At 42.1% G+C, this 23,173-nt stretch overlaps 1 protein-coding gene across 3 annotated transcripts in view; it reads right to left on the bottom strand.

Annotated features, from left to right (window-relative positions):
- Positions 1–18,169: 18,169 nt before the first annotated feature.
- Positions 18,170–23,173, bottom strand: part of LOC134337462 (TLE family member 5-like) — a 153,088-nt gene continuing 148,084 nt past the window's right edge. For 2 of the 3 annotated variants that reach the window (XM_063032495.1, XM_063032493.1), the window contains exon 7: positions 18,170–22,942. In XM_063032495.1, the coding sequence (XP_062888565.1) occupies positions 22,715–22,942 (228 nt within the window). In that variant the 3' untranslated portion in view covers positions 18,170–22,714. The remainder of the gene's footprint in view (positions 22,943–23,173) is intronic. The other variant, XM_063032494.1, reaches the window with a different exon arrangement.

Raw genomic sequence — 23,173 nt, 5'->3', positions numbered from 1 at the left:
TGTGCCGTCATCACTGCTGCTGGTAACACCAGTCTTTATTACACACTTTGCCTTTAAAGTTGAAACATACTGCTGTGACTCTGGAGTCATGTATAGTCTCTTCTGCCCTTCCCCCTCCCCTCTTCTTCTATTCCCCACTCTGGCCCTTTACCTCTTGTCATTTCCCTATCACCTTCCCCCTGGGTCTCCCCTCCTCCTTCCCTTTCTCCTATGGTCCATTCTCCTCTCCTATCAGATTCCTTCCTCTCCAGCTCTCCAGCCCTTTACCTTTCCTACCCACCTGGCTTCACATTTCACCTTCCAGCCATCCTCCTTCCCCTCCCGCTACCTTTTTATTCTAGCATTTCTCCCCCTTCCTTTCCTGTCCTGAAGAAGGGTCTTAGCTCAAAATGTTGACTATTTGTTGATTTCCATTGCCCTGCGGAGATTCCCCAGCATTTTGTGTGTGTTGCTTTGAATTTCCGGCATCTGCAGATATTGATGTACAGTGCGAGCTAGGAAAGGGGAGTAGAAAGGAATTCCCTTACAGAAGACTAAGGGAAACTAATCGGATCTGGCTGCTTCATGCCTCCTTTATTGATACTAGTTCTAATTCCCGGTACATTCAAAAACTAAGTTAAGTTCTCCAACTACTTCGGTGGGGCTGGAAATCACTAATACTTTACTTTATTGTCGCCAAACAATTGATACTAGAACGTACAATCATCACAGTGATATTTGATTCTGCACTTCCCGCTCCCTGGATTACAAATATTAAATATTAAAAATAGTAAAAATTAGTAAATATTAAACATTTAAATTATAAATCATAAATAGAAAATAGAAAAATGGAAAGTAAGGTAGTGCAAAAAAAACCGAGAGGCAGGTCCGGATAGTTGGAGGGTACGGCCCATATCCGGGTCAGGATCCGTTCAGCAGTCTTATCACAGTTGGAAAGAAGCTGTTCCCAAATCTGGCCGTATGAGTCTTCAGGCTCCTGAGCCTTCTCCTGGAGGGAAGAGGGACGAAAAGAGTGTTGGCTGGGTGGGTCGTGTCCTTGATTATCCTGGCAGAACTGCACCGACAGCGTGCGGTGTAAAGTGAGTCCAAGGACGGAAGATTGGTTTGTGTGATGTGCTGCGCCATGTTCACGATCTTATGCAGCTTCTTTCGGTCTTGGACAGGACAACTTCCATACCAGGTTGTGATGCACCCTAGCAGAATGCTTTCTACAGTGCATCTATAAAAATTAGTGAGGATTTTAGGGGACAGGCCAAATTTCTTTAGTTTTCTCAGGAAGTAAAGGCGCTGGTCGGCCTCCTTCGCAGTGAACTCTGCTTGTTTGGACCAAGTCAGGTCAATTGTGATATTGACCCCGAGGAACTTAAAGCTTTTGACCTGTTCCACTTGCGCACCACCGATGTAAATTGGGTCGTGCGGTCCGCTACTCATTCTGAAGTCAACAACCAATTCCTTCGTCTTGCTGACGTTGAGGGATAGGTTATTGTCTTCGCACCATGCCACCAGGTTCTTAATTTCCTCTCTGTACTCAAACTCATCATTATCCGAGATATGGCCTACAATTGTTGTGTCATCAGCAAACTTATATATTGAGTTTTTTGGAAACTTGCTGCACAATTATTGGTGTACAGTGAGTACAGCAGGGAGCTGAGTACACAGCTTTGTGGGGCACTGGTGCTCGGAGTGATTGTAGAGGAGAGCTTGTCCCCTATACATATCTCTGATCCAGTCTTGTGACTGGAACCTTACACATGACTAGAGTCAGTAAGCTGATCCTGCAGCTTTTTAACATCTGGTGGCATTGGGTTAAATTACTGCAAAGTATTCTTTAAAAAGAAAGCTTTCCTCAATCCTAAACACAAGCAATTCTGCAGATGCTGGAAATCCAGAGCAATGCACGCAAAATGCTGGAGGAACTCAGCAGGTCAGGCAGCATCTATTGGGAGGAATAAACAGCTGACGTTTCAGGCCGAGACTTTTCATCAATCCTGTCCACTTAAAGGTGCCCTTGAAAACTCAACGACTTCAACTCAAGGCTTACATCTTGGGAGCAGTGTTAATGAAGTAATCTCCTACAATCGTTAAACTCTACTTTAAATGGGGAATGTCGAGCTAGAGGCAACCAGAGTCTGAGGCCAAAATAAGCCCACTGAAGGTAATTGAAGGCCACTAACGAACAGCTTTCCAGCAAAAATAATCAGAAGAATGGCCACAAAATCAAAACATGCCAGTTTTCCTATCTGCTGAAAGAAATGACGGTGAATGATCTCTTTGTCTCTCGTGCTGAATGCCATCTTTCTCTCCACTGTGTGAGAACTTTGGGAGCTGTAATTCCTACGTATTGGCAGAGGTTCAATACTATTGGGGATAAAAGAGACCTTTGAAACATGAAGATCAAATATGTAAGTTCTTGAAGTTGATTTTTTTTTTGGATGGGGAGGAGCTGGTTTGAATTAGTTTTGTAATTAACTCTTTGGTGACTCAATCCACTTCATTCCATCTGTTCTGTTTCCAATGTCTCTTGACACAAATGCCTTTGGCAAGACCAGAGGGTGTTGTGTGGGAGCACTCCAGACTTCCAGTATTTCAGTGAACCCAAGTAGCATACTTTATTTCTGAACTCACACCACAACGCCTTGGGAGTGTAGCTCCAATTGAACTGATTTTTCAAGCAGACCTCAGACCAAGGCTGAGAAGTGATCAGGTCTCTGCTCTGCTGCTGTTTTACTGTATTGCATTTCCCTGTTACACTTGGCCAAGTATAAGTGGCTCAAAGTTGAGTTATTGTCAGATGCACATGCATGTATACACAGGTGCACTGAGAAACTTACTTGCAACACAGGCACATAGCATCAAGTAAGCAGCATTCACAAGAAAGACATATATTGAACATAAATTAAAGGCAATTTCTAAAAGGAAAAAAAAAGATTAGATTTAAGAAAAATTCCACTGTAGTGCCAAGTGTTATCCGTGTTGCTTATTGTTTTAGTGATTACAGTTCGGCAGGTTCGCTCAAGAACTGAATGGTTGAAGGGAAGTAGCCTTTCTTTACCACAGGTGTGTGGGGTTTCAGTCTTCTTCGCTACTTCCTGGCTGATGGTAACTATGAGAAGTTGGCATGGTCTAACTCAGGGGTTCCCAACCTGAGGTCCACAGATCCTTTTGGTAATGATAGAGGTCCATGGCCTAAAAAAGGTTGGGAAGCCCTGGTCTGGGTGGTGGGGAATTCTGATGATAGATGTAGCCTTGTGCAGATACTACCAATGATGGTGAGGGATACATTGGGCTAAGTCCATATGTGACGAGCCATTTCTCTGGGCAAAGTGAGTGGGGCACTACCACAATGGACAAATGCAAAACCTTTCCCCAGTAGGTTATCGATGAGCTGGAGGATGTAAGAAATCATAGGCCAGAGTTGAAATATACTACCTGTATGCGGTAGGAATTCATTGTTGTTCCTCAACATCTGGTACAGGGATACCAATAAACCGGATTGGAAAAAGCTGCACAGGGCTGTGAACTCAACCAGTGCCATTATGGACACAAGCATCACAACCTTCGAGGACACATTCAAAAAGAAATGCTTCAAGAAGACAGTGGCCATCGTCAAGGACCCTCACCTCTTCTTATTGCTACCATCAGCCTGAAGAGAGACACTCAACATTTTAGCAACAGTTTCTCCCCCTCCGCCACCAGATATCTGAGCGGTCCACAGACCCATGAACACTACCTCACTATTTTGCTCTGTTGTTGAATGACTTCTTTATTTTTATTTCTTATTGCAACGTAGAACATTTTTATATATTGCACTGTTCTGCTGCTGTAGAACAACTTGACTTGGCTGCTTGGCTCCAAACATACACACGACAGATCAGATTAGTGTTCAACAGACAGTGTCTGTGTACAACAAGGCCACATATAGTGGTTGGTGCTGCTGCCTGAAGTTCTCTTGGATGTATTGTGAAGATCATACCCACTGTTTCTAGACGCTTAGAAGCCACACTGCGATTTGGAGAGCTTTTGACAACTTCAGGGAGGCAGTTGTAGATGAATGCTGATGAATTTTCCATGGCAGTAGCAGAGACACTCTTGTAAAATTTCAAAATCTATATGCATGGTGTTCGAGACAGAAATGCTCATGTGTTTTGCAACATTAAGCATAGGTTCATTGTGATTATGTGCATTCTCAATATACTTCTAATTTCCACATGGTTGCCACAGTTACTGGAAGCACTATTTATTCTGTCCTTGTTATTGATCTCGCTCGACAAAAACTCAAAAAATTCTATCTGATGTGTCAAGCATTCATTTCCTTTCTTACATCCACAATAACTCTGCTCGCTCCTGTATATATATATATATTTTTTAATCAAGGATCAACTTTATTTTCCATACACATTTACATGTATTAGGAGTTTGCTGTGGTGTGTTGGCATGACATGCAGCAAAAATAACATTCAGCAATGACAAAGAATTATATAAAATAAGTCAGAGGTTAATATACAGAAATGGAATAAAATGTGCAAAAATACATAAATTCTAGCATGCAGTTACAATGCAAGCAGTATTTTAAAAATGTGGTTTAAAGTATTTACAGTGCAGTGCAGTGACTTGGGTAATAGATAGAGAGGAGTGGGGAGGATAACTAGAATGATTAATCAGATTAACTGCCTGGGGTAAGAAACATTTTAAATGACGTGAAGTTTTTGTTTTAAAAGGCCTAGAGTACATTCTGTAAAGGAGACTTTGGAAAAGGCAGTGTGCAGGGTACATAGTGTCTTTCTCCTGGACATATACACATCCTGCAGTGAAGATAGACTGCAACCAACGACGTTTTCTTCTGACTTGACAGTTTGCTGCAGTTTTATATATTGTGATTTTATATATTATTTCCTACACTTCAATAATAACAATTATAGCTGCTAATCTTCCAGTCCTTTTTTTTTAATAAATTGGGTTCTTTCGGTTTCTTGTTTTGTGGCTGTCAGTAAGCAGACAAGTTTCAAGGTTGTATAATTTATACATACTTTGATAATAAATGTAATTTGAAATTTGAGCTTGAACTTTGACTGATCTCAGTCAAACTGGTCTGTAGATTTGTTCTCTCTCTCTCTCTACCCTTTACGTAATGAGTGCAGAAGTTTTGGATGTACACCCTTGGCTTCGGTGAACTTACTGATTCAGCCTAGACCTGGTGTTTTTCATAACTTCCGTCGGAGATCAAGATGCAGCAAGTGTTAGGGAAAGAACCTGTGGGAGGCAAGTGCAGAAAATGCAGGGGCTTTAGCAGAGATATTTAAATCATTCTTAGTGACAGTGAGGTATTAGAGGATTAGGATTGCTAATGTTGTTCTTCTATTTAAGAAAAGCTGTAAGGATAAACCAGGAAATTCCAGGCTGCTGAGTCTGACGTTAACAGTGGAAAGTCATTGCAAGGTATTCTTAGGGACTGGACGTATGAGTATTTGCACAGATAGGGATTGATTAGGAATAGTCAGTATGGCTTTGTGTTTGGTAGGTTGTGTCTAACCAAACTTATAGTTACTAGGAAAGTTGATGAAGGTAAGGCAGTGGATGTTGTCTGCAAGGCCTTTGACAAGACCTGTATGGGAGGTTGACCAAGAAGATTCAGTTGCTTGGCATTCAGGATGAGGTAATAAATTGGATAAGATATTGGCTTCATGGAAGAAGTTACAAGGAGAGTGTACATGGTTACCTCTTTGACTAGGGGCCTGTAACTAGTGGCGTGCCACAGGAACTGGTGCTGGGTGGGTCCAACGTTGCTTGTCATATCATATCTATATCAATGATCTGGATGGTAATGTTGTCAACTGGATCAGCAAATTTGCAGATGACATCAAGAATGCAGTTTGATTGGGCAATCGAAAATTGAAAAGCTCAAAGAAATAAAAAGAGGGGTAGCTCAAGCAGAGTGGCCAGTGAAGGAGTGGAGCTTTCAGGCTTTGGCTCGAGAAGTTTTGGCAGTTGGATTGCGCAATCAAGTCAATCAAGATTTGAATGGCTCAGATTCAGCAGAAAGCAGCTGATTGGGCAATCGAGGTCAGGTGACCAAGCAGCTTGATTGGGCAATCAAAAATTGAAAAGCTCAAACAAATTAAAAGAGGGATAACTCAAGCAGAGCGGCTAGTGAGTGAGTGAGCCAGTGAAGGAGTGGAGCTTTGAGTCGAGAGGCTTTGGCGAGAAGAGGTGGAGGATGAGCTTGCTCCTAGAGAGGTAAGGCCAGGTAAGTTTCTTTAATTAATTTAATTAACTTAGGAGTTGGTAATGGAGGCAGTAGGTAGGGCAGTCCAGTGCGCTGATTGTAGGATGTCAGAAGTCAGAGACAGCACAAGTGTCTCTGATGTCTACACCTGCAAAAGGTGCATCCAGCTGCAGCTCCTGTCATACCAAGTTAGGGACCTGGAGCTGGAGCTGGATGAACTTCGGATTGTTTGGGAGGCAGAGGCAGTAATAGATCGGAGTTTCAGGGAGACAGTCACCCCTAAAAGTCAGGAGACAGGTAACTGGGTGACTGCAAGGAGAGGGAAGGGGAATAGACAGAAAGAGCAGAGCACCCCTGTGGCCGTTCCCATCAACAATAAGTATACAGTTTTGGATACTGTTGGTGGGGACAACCTACCAGGGACAAGTTGTAGTGGTCGTGTCTCTGGCACTGAGACTGGACCCTCAGCTCAGAAAGGAAGGAGAGAAAAGAGGAGAGCAGTAGTGATAGGGGATTTGATAGTTAAGGGGACAGATAAGAGGTTCTGTGGGAGAGATCGAGAATCCCGGATGGTCTGTTGTCTCCCTGGTGCCAAGGTCCGCGATATCTCGGTATTCTCAGGAGAGAGGGTGAGCAGCCAGATGTGGTCCACGTGGGGACCAATGACATAGATAGGAGTAGGGATGAGGTCCTGAAGAAGGAATATAGGGAGTTACGAAAGAAGTCAAAAAGCAGGACCTCAAGGGTGGTAATCTCAGGATTGCTGCCTGTGCCAGGAGACAGAGAGGGTAGGAACAGGAAGTCATGGCAGATGAATGCATGGCTGAAGAGTTGGTGCAGGGGGCATGGGTTCAGATTTCTGGATCATTGGGACCTCTTCTGGGGAAGGTCTGACCTGTACAAAAAGGACGGGCTGCACCTGAACTGGAAAGGGACCAATATCCTGGCGAGCAGGTTTGCTAGAGCTGTTGGGGAGGGTTTAAGCTAGGTTGGCAGGGGGTGGGAATCAGAATGTGAGTGCAGAGATTAGGGTAGAAGGACAAGGGGATGATGCTACGTGTTCTGAGTTGGTGAGGAAGGACAGGCAGGGGACAAAACATAAATGTAGCCAGTTAGAGGGGTTGTAATGTGTTTATTTCAATGCTAGGAGTATTAGGAATAAAGGGGATGAACTTAGAGCATGGATCAGTACGTGGAACTACGATGTTGTGGCTGTTACTGAAATTTGGCTGGAGGAAGGGCAGGACTGGCTGATGCAGGTACCGGGGTTTAGGTGTTTTTAAAGGAGTAGGATGGGAGGTAGAAAAGGGGGTGGTGGAAGTAGCATCACTGGTCAGGGATAATATCACGGCTATAGAAAGGGAGGACGCTGCAGAGGGAGTGTCCACTGAGTCGGTGTGGGTGGAAGTCAGAAATAGGAAGGGATCAATCACTGTGCTGGGAGTAGTCTATAGGCCCCCAAATAGCCCTCGGGACACCGAGGAGCAGATAAGCAGGCAGATTTTAGAATGATGCAGAAAATACAGGATTGTACTTATGGGTGATTTCAACTTCCCTCATATTGACTGGCACCTCCTGACTGCAAGGGGGATAGATGGGGCTGAATTTGTCAGGTGTGTTAAGTAAGTATGTGGACCGGCGGACGAGAGGAGAGGCCATACTGGATCTAGTACTGGGTAATGAACCTGGTCAGGTGGCAGACCTCTTGGTGGGGGAGCATTTTGGTAAGAGTGACCACAACTCCCTTAGCTTCAGCATAGCTATGGAAAAGGATAAAACCAGACAAAACGGGAAAGTACTTAACTGGGGAAGGGCTAACTATGAAGGGATGAGGCAGGAACTAGTGACAGTAAATTGGAAATAGATGTTCAAGGGTGAAAGCACAGAAGTAATGTGGAGGAAGTTTAGGGGCCACTTGCGCTGGGTTCAGGGTAGGTTTGTCCGAGACATGGAAAGAATGGTAGGAAAAGGGAACCGTGGCTGACAAAACACGTGAGGCAACTCGTCAAGAGGAAGAAGGAAGCATATGTTGGATATAAGAAGCAGGAAGCAGGAGGGGCTCATGACAAATATAGGGTAGCCAGGAAGGAGCTTAAGAAAGGACTTAGGAGAGCTCGAAGGGGGCACGAGAAGGCCTTGGCATGTAGGATTAAGGAGAACCCCAAGGCGTTCTATGGGTATGTAAAGAACAGAAGGATGACAAGAATGAAGGTGGGGCCACTAAAGGATAAAGAAGGCAACATGTGCCTGGAGGCGGAGGAGGTTGGGGAGGTCCTAAATAAATACTTTGCTTCAGTATTCACAAGTGAAAAGGACCTTGATCAGGGTGAGGTCGAAATAGAACAGGCTTGTGTGCTGGACAATGTGGAGATTAAGGAAGAAGTAGTGTTGGATCTCCTTAAAAACATCAAGATTGATAAGTCCCCAGGGCTGGATGTGATATACCCCAGATTGCTGTGGGAAGTGAGAGAAGAGATCACTGGAGCAGTAGCTATGATCCTTGAATCCTCTTTGGCTGCAGGGGAGGTGCCGGAGGACTTGAGAATGGCAAACATGGTTCCCTTGTTTAAAAAAGGTACTAGGGAGAATCCTGGGAACTATAGACCAGTGAGTCTTGCGTCAGAGGTCTGCAAACTATTGGAAAGGATTCTTAAGAATAGGGTCTACGAGCACTTGGAGAAGTACAGTCTACTCAAGGATAGTCAACATGGATTTGTGAAGGGAAGGTCATGCCTCACAAGCCTAATTGAGTTTTTTGAAGCTGTAACAAAAGAAATTGATAAGAGTAGAGCAGTAGATGTGGTCTACATGGATTTTAGCAAGGCATTTGACAGGGTCCCCTATGAGAGACTCATCCAGAAAGTCATGAGGCATGGGATCAGTGGAACCTTGGTTGTTTGGATAAAAAATTGGCTTAAAGGAAGAAAGTAGAGGGTAACAGTGGAAGGAAAGTATTCTGCCTGGATGTCGGTGACTAGTGGAGTGCCACAAGGATCTGTCCTGGGACCCCTGCTCTTTGTGATTTTTATAAATGACCTGGATGAAGAGGCGGAAGAATGGGTGAGTAAGTTTGCAGATGACATAAAGATTGGAGGAGTTGTGGATGGAGCTGTGGGTTGTTGAAGGTTACAAGAGGATACAGACAGGATGCAGAGTTGGGCAGAAAAGTGGCAGATGGAGTTCAGTCTGGATAAGTGTGAGGTGATGCATTTTGGAAGGATAAACCAGAAGGCTGAGTACAGGGTTAATGGTCAGTTACTTGAGGGTGTGAATGAACAGAGGGACCTTGGGTTTCAAATCCATACATCCCTCAAGGTCGCTGCACAGGTTGATAGGATAGTTAAGAAGGCCTATAGGATGCTAGGCTTCATTACTAGGGGGATTGAGTTCAAGAGTAGAGAGGTCATGTTGCAACTCTACAAATTCAGTTCAGTCTGGTCACCTCATTATAGGAAGGATGTGGAAGCTATGGAGAGGGTACAGAGGAGGTTTACCAGGACGTTGCCTGGATTGGAAAACATGTCTTATGAGGCAAGGTTAGCAGAGCTGGAACTTCTCTCTTTGGAGTGTAGAAGGATGAGAGGAGACTTGATAGATGTCTACAAGTTTATGAGAGGCATAGATAGGGTGGATAGCCACTACCTGTTTCCCAGGGCATGAATAGCAAACACCAGAGGGCATATGTACAAAGTTAAGGGAGGGAAGTTTAGGGGAGACATCACAGAGGGTTGTGGGTGCCTGGAATGACTTGCCAGGGATGGTGGTGGAGGCTAAAACATTAGACGTATTTAAGAGCCTCCTGGACAGGCAATGGATGAAAGAAAAATAGAGGGTTACGGGGTAGTGTGGGTTTAGTGCTCGACGCAGGCCTCTCGTGGTCTGAGTCGACGTTCCCCCAACCCCTGTGGGTTTAGTACTTTTTTTTTTAAGGACTATATGGGTCGGCACAAAATCGAGGGCGAAGGGCCTGTACTATGTTGTAGTATTCTAGTGTCTAATGGGGTGCAGTGAACAGTGAGGAAGACTATCCAAGCTTATAGCCGGATCTGAACCAGCTGGTAAAATGGACAGAAAAATGGCAGATAGAATTTAATGTGGATATGTGTGAGGTATTGCACTTCGGGAGGACCAAACAAGGTCGATTCCACATGGTGAGTGGTAGGAACCTGAGGAGTGTGGTAGAACAGAGGGATCTGGGAATACAGATCAATAATTCCTTGAAAGTGCTGTCACAGGTAGATAGGGTCATTAAAAAAAAGCTTTTGGCACACTTACTTTCATAAATCAATGTATCGATACAGGAGATAGGATGTTATGTTGAAAGTGTATAAGACGTTGGTGAGGCCAATTTGGAGTATTGTGCGGTTTTGGTCACCTACCTACAGGCAAGATGTAAATAAGATTGAAATAGTGTAGAGAAAATCTATGAGGATGTTGCCATGACTTGAGTTATTAGGAAATGTTGAATAGGTTAGGACTTTTTCCCCCTAGAATTTAGAAGATTGATAAGAGATTTGACAGAGGTATATAAAATTATGAGGGGCATTGATAGGGTAAATTCAAGAAGGCTTTTTCCACTAAGGTTGGGTGAGACAACAACTGGAGGTTATGGGTTAAGGGCGAAAGATGAAATGTGTAAGGGGAACGTTCAGAGGGTGGTGAGAGTGTGGAGTGAGCTGCCTGTGCAAGTGGCGGATGTGGGGCTGATTTCAGCATTTAAGAGAAATTTGGATAGGTACATGAATGAGAGGGGTATGGAGGGCAGGTCGATGGGACTGAGCAGATTAAGGGCCAAAGGCCCTGTTGCTGTGATGAAGTGGCCTATGACTCCATGATTCGTAACAAATGCACAATAAGATCAAAATTAGAGTAATAAAAAACAATATAAATACATAAAACATATTGATTGCACATCTATAAAATGATGCTAAGCACAGGAGTATCTGTACATAAGGTGACAGGCAGAAAATTATGAAGTAGTGGTGGTTGGGAGTGTGGAGGGGTGGGTCAGTGGGTGGAGGTGTTGATCAGCCTTACTGCTTGTGGAAAGTAATTGTTTTTGAGTCTGCTGGTCCTGCCTAGCCGCCTTCCTGATAGGAGTGGGACCAACAGTCCTTGAGCAGATCCTTCATGCCCTTTCCAGCACCTTCCTGTACACATATCCTTAATAATAGGAGGTCTGGTGTGTTGGGCAGTTTTGATAACCTGTTGTTGAGCCTTCATGGTGTTACAGTGGAGGAGTCTAGAACCAGAGAGCACAGCCTCAGAATAAAAGGACATCTCCTTCAACATAGGAGCAGAATTATATCATTCAATGAGGAGGGATATGTTTAACCAGAGGGTGGTGAGTCTGTGGAATTCCTTGTCACAGACAGCTGTGGAAACCAAGTCAGTGGATATATTTAAAGTGGGGGTTGATAGGTTCTTGATTAGTAAGGGAATGAAAGGTTACAGGGAATAAGCAGAAGAATGGGTTCGAGAAGGTAAATCAGCCATATACCAATGGCAGAATGGGATTCTATGGGCCGAATGGCCCAATTCTTCTCCTGTCTGTAGTCTTATGGTCAACTGCAATTAAAAACCTCAAGAAGAAAAAGAAAAATTACAATCATTCTAAAATAAATTATGATTTAATCCCAGTGAAAGTAAAGGGACTGCGCTAAATTCTACGAAAGAACCACAAAGTGCTTCAAGTAACAGTGGCATTCACATGGAAATTAGAAGTATACTGAGAACGCATGTAATCACAATGAACCCATGCTTAATGTTGCAAAGCACATGAGCATTTCTGTCTGAAACACCATTCATCACTGTGCAAAGATCTTACAGCAAACATTCCAGAAACACAAGCTCTGGCTTTGTAAAACCTCGACTGGGAGAGAAACAGCTTCCAATATATTTTCTTAAAACCCCACAGGCAGTGATGGGCAAGCCTTAGGTATTTTGTTTTAAAAGGCTTGGCACGAAGAGCCCTGGCCAATCAAGATTCAACTTTATTTCTCACATGCCCATCAAGATATGCAATGAAGGGCACCGTCTGCCTTAACAACCAACACACTTGAGGGTTTGCTGGGGAGGCAGCCTGCAAGTGTCGCTACACATAGCACGCCCACGATGCTTGGCAGCACAACACAGAATACAATAAGCAACAACAGCAAAACAAGCTCTGTCCTCCCTCCCGCCCATCTATGCAGGCACATACACTGTCCTTTAACCCCAGTTCAGGCTTTTTAGGCCTCTACTGGTCTTGGATTAGGGCCTGAAGTCTTTGGTCTTCGACTCCCCTAGTGGACTACCAGAGCATCACAGGCACTCAGTTAACAAGAGAAAGAATATCACAACTCTGAACTGGATTGATTAATGTTTAATAGTTGACTACAGGTGGAGTAATTTCCCACTATGCCAAAGCCCATGTAATAAAATGTGATATGCACTCAGTGGCCACTACATTAGGCACACCTGTTCCTTAATGCAAATATCTAATAAGCCAATCATATGTCAGCAACTCGTGCAGACATGGTGAAGGGGTTCAGTTGTGATTCACACCAAACATCAGAATTGGTTAGAAAAATGATCTTGTGACTTTGATGGTGGAACAATTTTGGGTGCCAGACCGGGTGGTCTGAGTATCTCAGTAACTGCTGATCCTCTGTGATTTTCACGCATAGCAATCTCTAGAGTTTACAGAGAATGGTGCAAAAAACAGAAGAAAAAAATCCAGTGAGTGGGAGTTCTGTGGGCGAAAATGCCTTGCTAATGAGGGAGGTCAGAGGAGAGAGGCCAGACTGGTTCAAGCTGACAGGAAGGCGACAGACAGTAACTCAGATAACCATGCTTTACAACAGTGGTGTGGAGAAGAGCATCTCTGAATGCACAAAACATCGAACCTTGAAATGGATGGGCTACAGCAGCAGAAGACCATGAAAGCGGTCACTCAGTGGCCACTTTATTAGGTACGTGAGGTATTTGGCTCTGGTTGCTGATCATTCCTTTGATCGCACGTAGAGTTTGCTCCTACAAAATAGCAGCTAAGCATATGTTAATATGCAGTACTAAATTCTATGTACAACTGCAAATACACTTATTTCAGTTTTAGCCATGAAGAGTAACTATCATGTCCCTGCTGCTCCCATTGGCTTTACTATTTTATACATGCAAAACGTTCAACACAAATCGAACCATGTTCTTCAAGTGCCAGATACACACATGGTGAGGTAGTTAGCTATGATGACTTGTGATAAATGCATGCAAGTTAAATTGCAAAATATGCTTGCTGTGATATCAGGTGATTAATTACATCTCTTTCCCTGCATAATGCTAAGTAATTTTTGCCCCACCGCATAAGGCTGCTTTTTAGATCAAAAGGAAGTGGGGAGGTGGGGAGGAAGGATGTAGAAGAAATCATTAAAGCAAGGAAGTCTGCAGATGCTGGAATCGAAAGCAGCACACAAAAAAATGCTGGAGTGACTCAGCAGGTCAGGCAGCGTCAATGGAAATGAGTGGATAGTTGACGTTTCGGGCCAAGACACTCTTTTAGGACTGAGAAGAAGGGGGAAAAGTGCCACAATAAAAAGGTTGGGGGGGGGAAAGAGGGAAGGAGGCTAGTTGGAAGGTGATTGGTGAAGCCAGGTGGGTGGGAAAGGTAAAAGGCTGGCGAAGAAAGAATCTGATAGAAAAGGAAAGTGAACCATAGGAGAAAAGGAAGGAGGAGGGCACTTGGGGGAAGTAATAGGTGGTGAGAATAGAAGAGGGGACGTGGTGGAAATTTAACTTACTGGAAGGAGAAATCAATGTTGCTTTAGAAGAAATCATTGTAATGATTGTAATTTTTCTTATTTCAGCGAGGTCATTGAGAAATAGTGTGTTTTTGTGCTCTGGGGTAGGATGAGGGGACCTGCTAACAAGCTCACATTAATGGATTATCAGAGGGATTTATACAATCACAAGATACAGGAAGTCCATCAACCCACTTGATCTTTTCTTTTCAGAATGCCCAGTCCACTCAACTTCTTTGTTCATACACAGATGGTGTCCTGGTCCAGCAACCATAGCCCAGTGATTGATCACTGTGGTGTGTAAAGCAGTGCCTACACTAGCAAGTAAATTCTGCCATTGTTCTGCAAGAATTAATCCCTCAATGTCACCAAAAACAGATGAACACATCACTTGTGTTTACTGCTGATTGTGTGACCCAGCGGAGGTTAGATGCCTGCTATGCTTATCTACACAAGAGAAAAAGCACCAAGAAACTACAGTTGCAATTACAGTGAAGGTATCAGCTCTTCATCCTTTAGCCGTCAATCAAATTGATGGGCTCTACATGTTATTGAAGAAAAATCTGTAAACTATCTTGTGATTTCCTCTTATGCCACAGGGCTCAACACAAAATCAGCAATGTCATAAGCTTGAATAATGTGCCCATTATTCTCAGTGTAAGCCACTGAAAAAATTAACATTGAATGAGATGCAACTGAATACACCACCTTAATTATTGGGTACAATACCTCTATCCAAAGACTAATTTAGCATGCATTACCTCAGTATGTTTAGTAACCAGTTTTGAAATGAAAAGGTAACTTTTAAAAATTAGCTTGAGTCTTGCTCCCACTTGTATGCCCCTGTGCTACTTTCATTTTCTGTAAAATGATTAAAAAATGGTCAATGTTTTTAACCCCCTTGGCCAGCTACAGCAAGAATTATTTTTATCTCGTGGTTGCTTGCCCTGTTTTGAAATGGTAGAAGAATGACCAATAGTTTGAAAGCTTTGATGGAGTTGTAGCGATTCCTCAAAAGCGGCAGCATCAATCATATGGACCCTTATCACTCGAGATGTGCTCTCTTCTTATTACTACCACCACAGAAGAGGGTACAGGAGCCTGAAGACACACACTCAATGTTTTAGCAACATCTTTTTCCTCTCCACTTTCTGAACAGACAATGAACACCACCTCATTATTTTGGCACTACTTATTGAATAATATATATGTATTTCTTATTGTAATTTATAGCACTTTTTACATATTACACTGTACTGTTGCCACAAAACAAATTTCACAACATGTCAGTGATATTAAACCTAATTCAGATTTTGATTCTGATTCTGATTCTAGAAAGCAAAACTTCAGAGATGGCTTCATCTTCTACGTCAATGGCAAATACTGCTCCTTACCAGATTGCAAAATTTACGTCAATCCAAAAGCATGAGCAAAAAGCTTTAGTATAGCTCAAGGGCATAAAAGGGGCATGGCAAACACAAATCCACTTTCTTCTTCAAGAATGAAGCTTGTGGGTTCATATCACACTCTGGAGAGATGTGGCAATAATCCCATGTAGCATCAAGGGATTGCTTGACTGTCAAAGGTGGAGTCCTTTACCTAAAGTGTCAAACCTGTCTCTCTACTGATGTAGATGAACAAAAGGTCTCATGAAATTATTGAAGGAACGTCACCTGGGAAAATGTTTTTCCTTTAAGTAACACTTTTAAATGCAGTTAATTAACTTTTTGTGGGTATGCATATTTGCTTTGTTCCATTTTTTCCCCTAAATGATTATGCTTCAAAAACAATTCATTGGCCCAATATTCTGAAGTGTTATGTAGAGGGATTTCCAAGGTGTTTCTGGGTTGAAGATTGCTTAGTCCAAGCAGCTACTTGGTAGAAGAAAACTGAGTTTGCAAAATATACTTATTTTAGAAGTCAAATCTAATATTAACATTGTGAATGAAAATGTTTTAATTTCTAACATTGCAGTGCTGTTGATATACGATCTGTATCAATGGTTCACCGGAGAAACCCAGGCAATGTACTCAATACCAACAAAATGATCCGATTTGCAGGGATGAGGGTGGAGGAACACATGCCCACATCTACTGTATAATTTAATCACATTTGCTTTTATTTGTAAGGCACCATAGATATTTCCTTACAGCACTAGCGAACTAATTTAATACACTTTTGTTTTATTTAAGACATAATAAATGTATTTTAACACCGCCACATTAAATCTTCAACACAATTTGCATACATAGTCATACAAACCATACTGGTGCATATACAGTATACAGCTTCTGCTGCACCAGAGGAAACAAATGAAATTTTAAAAGCAAAGTGTTTTTTTTATAACTTTTTTTTAAAGTGATTTGAAGCTCCGAAGTCACAGCATCAGATGGATTACTTTAATAATTATAACCATTCTCCTAATTCCATTGTGAAGGAGTTTATGCATTATACAATGACATTCAGGAAGGTCTCTGAAACATTGGTTATCGCTGGGAGCCTTATTAACACTTGGAGGACTGAGAGAGCATGAAAATAAACAGTGGAGATTTTAAAATTTCTTCAAAGGTCAAATCTATCCCACTGAAAACAATTATTGATCCCCAAAAAAATTTAGACCTGTTGTCTCAAAGTTTCCCTTAAAGAGGGATTTGATCGTAAATAGGATCCACTGTACAGAAAAAGTTTACATTTGTAACTTATGCAAATACTGTGAAATTGAGCAATATTGCAGAGTTTTGTACTAATTCTAATTGATAATATTCAGTATTAAAATTTTACAGAGAACAGCTTGTAAATAGAGCGTGTATAAGAGCGGCAAAGCACTTTTGCACTAACAGCTTCTCTTTTGACACAAATGTCCCATAGATTCATACATTATTTCCCATTATAACAAGGTTTTGACTTTTAGTGCTTTTGGCTAACTATGCAGGTCAGGATATAGCCATTTTCCTTTGTCTAATCCGGAGCACAGCACTGATATTGTACACGGCTTCCAAGCAGATTGCTGGGATAGATGAGATGCACCAACCTATACAAGCACACAGCTCTGTTTTTTAAACTAACTGCAGATTGTAGCATGATTATACATTACACTCGACTTAAATGTGCGAGGCAGTTAAGTGCATGTTACACGTTCATTAAATAACAAAAATTAAGTTAAAAGAAAGTGACCATAAGAGACCACATATTTACTAAATTTCATCTTAAAGCGGCAATAAATTTGGTTTTTAGGGTGCCTGCTTAATTGAGGTGCAAGTTCCTTATTTCTTCAAAAAATATTTGTTGAGAAAAAGCTGTGTCACTGACTGCTTAATTCAGCCTCAAATCTGATGAGAGGTGATCGACCTTTAACTCTATTTCTGTCTCTCCACGGATGCTGCCTGACCTGCTGAGTATTTTCCACGTGTTTTTTTTTAAATCCTAGATTCAGCCAAATGCAATGAAAACCTGGAATATTCTGAGAATTACTGGACAGTTCTTGCAATTCAGGTTGAAAAGTGAGCAGCTCACCAAGCCTGGAAACCTGGAGCAGGTCTCTAGCAGGTGACAAGGTGTATGTCAGTCATAGGTTTCTGGGTTGAAATCCTGCCAAAATGAACGTGCCCCAGAATCAATAAGCCATAATAGTCAGCTATCCATTCTCTGACATATCCATGATCTTCTATATGTAAATCCAGCTGTACAGAATTTCACTGGCACTATGCTAGATTATTTAAAAATTAAAATCAAATGCAAGATAGACAACACTTGCCAAAAACTACAAGATGATTATTGTGTTAAACAAAAGTGCCTAATACTTAGATGAAAAGGTGAAGTGAAAATGGGATTTTTTTTGGTTCATTAGTGCTCAATTTTATTTTGAAAGCAGGAAGCAAGTAAAGAGCGCAAAATGATTCTCTAGGTTTTGTTTTTGTCTATTTAAAGTCTGAGTACATTGATGCCAGATCTTATGCCAGTGGTCTAAGCATTGCTGTTTATTCATTTAGACCAGGATTCTGAAACTTTTTTATGCCGTGGAGCCAAGTCTTACCATTAACTGAGGGATCCGTGGATCCCAGGTTGGGAACCCCTGATTTAGACCAACTCGCCTAAGATCTCAATTCCGGTAAAGAAATTCAGGGCATATCACTATTGTACATCCTCTCCCTGTCCGAAATTCGTGTGTGTGTGTGTGTGTGTGTGTGTGTGTGTGTGTGTGTGTGTGTGTGTGTGTGTGTGTGTGTGTGTGTGTAACGATCCAGTGGGAGTTGGTGCCATCAGGGAAGAGGACAAAATACTCCAATGCCACGTCAAGCCCTCCACGTGACTCAAGAACACCAATTCTAATTACAAGAGATTCTGCAGATGCTGTAAATCTAGAATAACACACACACAAAATGCTAGAGGAATTCAGTAGGTCCAGCAGTATCTATGGGAAGGAACAAAGAATCAGTGCTTTGGGCCGAGACCCTTCATATCAGGGGTGAAAAGGAAGGGGCAGATGCCATAATAAGGTGGAGTCCTGATGAAGGGTTTCAGCCCAAACGTCAATTCTTTATTCCTTTCCATAAGTGCTGCCCAACCTGCTGAATTCTGCCAGCATTGTGTGTTACCAATTCTAATCCATCACTTCACCCACCACACTGACACGTAATAGATGCAAGAGAGGCTTACCCCAGTGAAAGGTAATGCATTTATCAAAATAACAGGCAAGAGCAATCTTTCCACATAGGTGATGAAACTCAACTACATCAGCAATTCTAGTTTTACTAGATGTCAAAACAACTGTAGCCTAAACAAGTCAACACAGACCTGGCTTAAGCTGATTTAGAATACTTACAAAAGTGCCTCAATATTTAAGGGTGCCCTTTTACCCCCTCTAATTGTACTGCACTCAGCTCAGCTGAGGTTTAACATCATTTTACTCAAAAGAAAAATTGATCCCTGGCCCAAGGTTATGTGAATACTACAGTCACTGGTATGGCAACACATGCACAGTCCATGTGCACATCATGCAAGTAAGCAGGCAAATTGTACAGCTAATCAGAGAAAGCACGACTTCAGATTAAAGGATCAGGATTTGGAGTGGTAGGTTTGGCTGAAAATTTTCACTTGCGATCAACCTGAAAAGTGGGGGTTGTGCATGGAAAACAATGACAAACAACAACACCATATTCCCCAGACAGAAGGTATTTTCTCTAACCTATTCAGCCATCCACTCTGAAACCTGCCTGCAACAAGTTCTCTGGTTTTTTTGCAAAGCAAAATTTGCTTCACATCAACACAACGGACTAGGCAATTTAACAGCCCCTCACTACAAATAAACTGACAATGTGAAAAAAAACTACCCCTTCTCCTTTAGAGTTGAGTTTTACTTTAAACTTTACTCTGGAAAAACAGTCATTTTAATGACTGAATGCTTAAAATATGCTCTATAGAAAGTTACCATCTTTGGATGATTTTCTGCTAAGCAAGTCGAGGAATGCAAGCCAGCTTTAAATGAATAATTGTACCTGGCACGCCAGAGGAAGAGGGAGAGGTGGCCTAATGCCAGCTAGCAGTAGTAGCTAGGAGCTGGTTTAAATCATAAGAAAATAAAATAACTGAAGAAATTCTCGTTGAAATTTAAAGCCATAGCATATACACAGTATAGTTTAACACTTATTTCTATAAACTTCTTATTTGGAAATCCATCAACAGCTCACAGAATTCCACAGTTTCCAAGTAAAGTTCAAGGAGATCCAATTCATGGCTTTTGATGCAAGGTTGTGCTGATCCACCTAAACGTGACCTATACTTTCAATAGCCAGAATACATGGACAAAAAGATAAAATATACCATATTTATTCGAATCAAGAAGACAATAAACACAAATGCACTCAAAAAAGTCTGTTTTGAATGCATTGGGAATGTAGGAGTTAAGATAATGGCAGATACAGTGATTTGTTACTTCAGGAGTTAGTATGGAGATTGTACAGAAGGGCAAATGTTAAGGAAGAGAGATCCTTTACCGTGACATTCTAGGTTTCCATGTTACCAAGACTCGTTGATATCTGTTTTGCATGTTGTTTATTTTTCTTCTTTTTTTGTGCATGTGGGGGGAGGGGAGAATGTTCTGAGAATTTTGTGCAGACTTTTATTTGAGATACAGTGTGGAACAGGCCCTTCCCGCCCACCGAGCCACCCACCAATTCAGCCCTAGCCTAATCACAGAACCACTGAAAATGACAAATTGACCTACGAGCTGCTACGTCTTTGGAGGAAGCTGGAGCACCTGGAGGAAACGCATGCGATGATGGGGAGAACATACAAACTCCTTACAGAGGAAGCTGGAATTGAACTCAGAACATTGTAATAGAGTCGCACTAACCACAATGCTACTGTGGCATGCCCTCTATTCCCTGCGTTTTGCAACGTTTATATTCCTTTCTGTTTTCACTCTCTAAATGCCCTCATTTCACAGCTTTCATGGTCCACTGTTCAGGTTCTCTTTCTCTCCCGAACGTTCTGCCCTTATTAATCTATTGGCCAGATAACATCACTTGCAGCTCATCCCCGTGGCAACCCTAGCCTGAATCACAGATATTCCTTGTCCTATTTCTTCTTCCAACACTCGCTCTACCACTTAAAAAGCAACTTATTCATTTCTTGTCCCAGTTCTGATAAAGTGTCTTAGACATGAAACATCAACGTTGTCAGTTGGAAAGCAGAAATTGGGTGTGTGGGGTGCAGTTATGGAAAGTGGGGAGCTTTGAGGTTGCATAAGCAGGAACCTCATCTGTCAGTTATTTACAAAACTCTCCACATATCAAAACGCGAATGTACAAATTAATTCAGTGCAAAGCACAGGTGGTAAACTGATCTTGCCCCAGTGATCCTTTGTAACTGCTAACCCTTAAGAGGTGTGCCTCAATGCTCAATGATATTTGGCCATTGGCTCACTTCAAGCATTATGTTCTGTGTTGTCATCAACCTAAGTTTGTTGTTCCTACCTGTGCTTTATGGTGCACTGGGCACACGAGCCCGAGTTGCTCAACCCACCACTGATGGAAATTGCGCAAGGAGCCGGCCAAATTCGAACTGGGGGCCATTTACCTTGAAGTCTGCAGCTAATGTCACTGCACCACCTATGGTACTGGGGTTCATTTCCGCCCTCTCTACTATAGACTTGGATAACAGAAGGCTACTATTAATTAAATTTTAAAGAATTTGTTAAATCTATCATAATTAGGGACAAAACCAGCACAAATTACGAGCTACCATGGCTGTCATCAATCTGTGCCATTACTAAGGAAACACCAGGAAGAACCTTAGAACCTATTTTTTTTGTTTCTGTGCAAAATTAGTTCATGGCCATTAGATGGAGGAATCAGAACCAATACTTTTTGTTGGCTTCTTTAAGTGGACCTGATCGGGGGAAGGGGGAGAAAGCAAAAGGGATGTCTTCAAGTTGTAAACCACTGAAGGATGCATAAAGTCCACCGTCAACCTAGAGGAACAACCATTTCTGTTGCAAACTAACCAATCACAGGGCCAACTTCACCTCAACTTATCCACTTACCTCAAAGACTATTTTTTTTTGTTGCTGCTATTCTGTTTACTATTAAAAGGGCAAATTGAAAACAAATATTCACCACACCCACATCTGACTGCAAACTGCAAATATATTTTGGCTAATATCCAGAGTACCAATTCCTAGCAGGTTAACATTGGGCCTACTTCTTTTGACAAGATTTAGGTTAATTCCAGAGGGCTGTTCAACAATAAGGCTTCCATAGATTTCCTCTCCCATTCCTCACGGGAGAGGCTTGCTGAAAAACCTGACTGCACAGCCACAAATCCTTCAACATTTCACAAAGGTGGACACAAGTTTTGTTTTTAACTAGAGCAGCCATTTTGTTTTGATTTGACCTTTACAGCTGCCACTTTGATGCCCATTTAACCAAACCTACACACAAATACAAGCATGTTTACTACAGCACTTCCTTGCTAGATTTGGAACATTTTGGCACAAACTGAATGATATGCCAATATATTTCTCTTTTCCATTCGGGAAAAGGTAGATGACAAAATAATGTTTGTGGTTGTCTCCAACTTAAAAGCAGTAATCATTATGACTGTAGACCAAAAGATTAATGACCCAATGACAAAAATTGCCCACAAAAAAGCAAGATGACACAGCAAATTGTTGATGGTTCTGGAGAAATACCAGATGATAAAATATTTTGTTTAAGGTATTCACAGGCCATTTTAGAATGGATTTCATTAGCACTGACCATCGTCTGACCACAAATTTGGCAAATTTGCTTTGGTTTCTGAGATGATAGAGAGCTGAATTGTCACAGGTCATTCCACAATGTTAATCACTTAACAACCCAATTTTGGAGGCAACTAGTAGGAAAGGCAAATTCCTGCAAAGCACAACTTCGATGAACTGGCTGAATCAGAAGCAATTATCTTGGAAATACTGAACACTAGAAAGTCCATTAGGTCGACAAGCCAATAAGTTAAGGCCTCGTCCGAGGCAACTTCAAACTTAGTGTGTATTCCTGCTTTGTTCATGCTAAAACAAAGTTGCTTTTAATAATATACTGTAGCTTTAAAATAAGTTTTGTTCCCCTAAATAATAACATACACAGCACAAAATTGCCACCTCCGAGATATATACAGGCATTAAAACAAACACCAAAAGATCATTTTTAAGGATGTTGTGTTGAATGATCCTCAAAAGTTCCTAATCCGGTTTCTGCACTCCCTCATCTCTCTGGTGATCGCTATCGTGATGGTTCTTGTCATCTTTCGTAGCGAGGTGGATCTGTGAGCCCAGGGCACTGGACAATGCCAGGAGCCCTGCACTGGCACTGACCGATGGAATGACCGGAGGCTGCAGGCCCGCTGGAAGAGGAGTGAGTGGCACTGTGAGTCCGTGGAGGTGAGACAGCTGCTGTGCTTGAAGTTGCTGCTGCAGAGAACACAGAGAAAAAGGCAATCAGAGCCTGAACAAGCACATTCTGGACCGAGCTGGTCTCTTCTCCAGCAGGCACACCTGATTGCTTATTTATCAGATAGATTATTACACTGAGCCTTGACAGGCACAATAGCAGATCAAGCAGTCAGCCTGACTGCTTGAACACACATGGAATGAAGGAGATCAGAGAATGAATCACAAGACACCAATCTATTTTGAGCGTCT

This window comes from Mobula hypostoma, chromosome 24 (assembly GCF_963921235.1).
Source record: "Mobula hypostoma chromosome 24, sMobHyp1.1, whole genome shotgun sequence".
Classification (NCBI taxonomy): Eukaryota; Metazoa; Chordata; class Chondrichthyes; order Myliobatiformes; family Myliobatidae; genus Mobula; species Mobula hypostoma.
The sequence above is the reverse complement of the archived record's forward strand: the minus strand, read 5'-3'. Positions and strand labels throughout refer to the sequence as shown.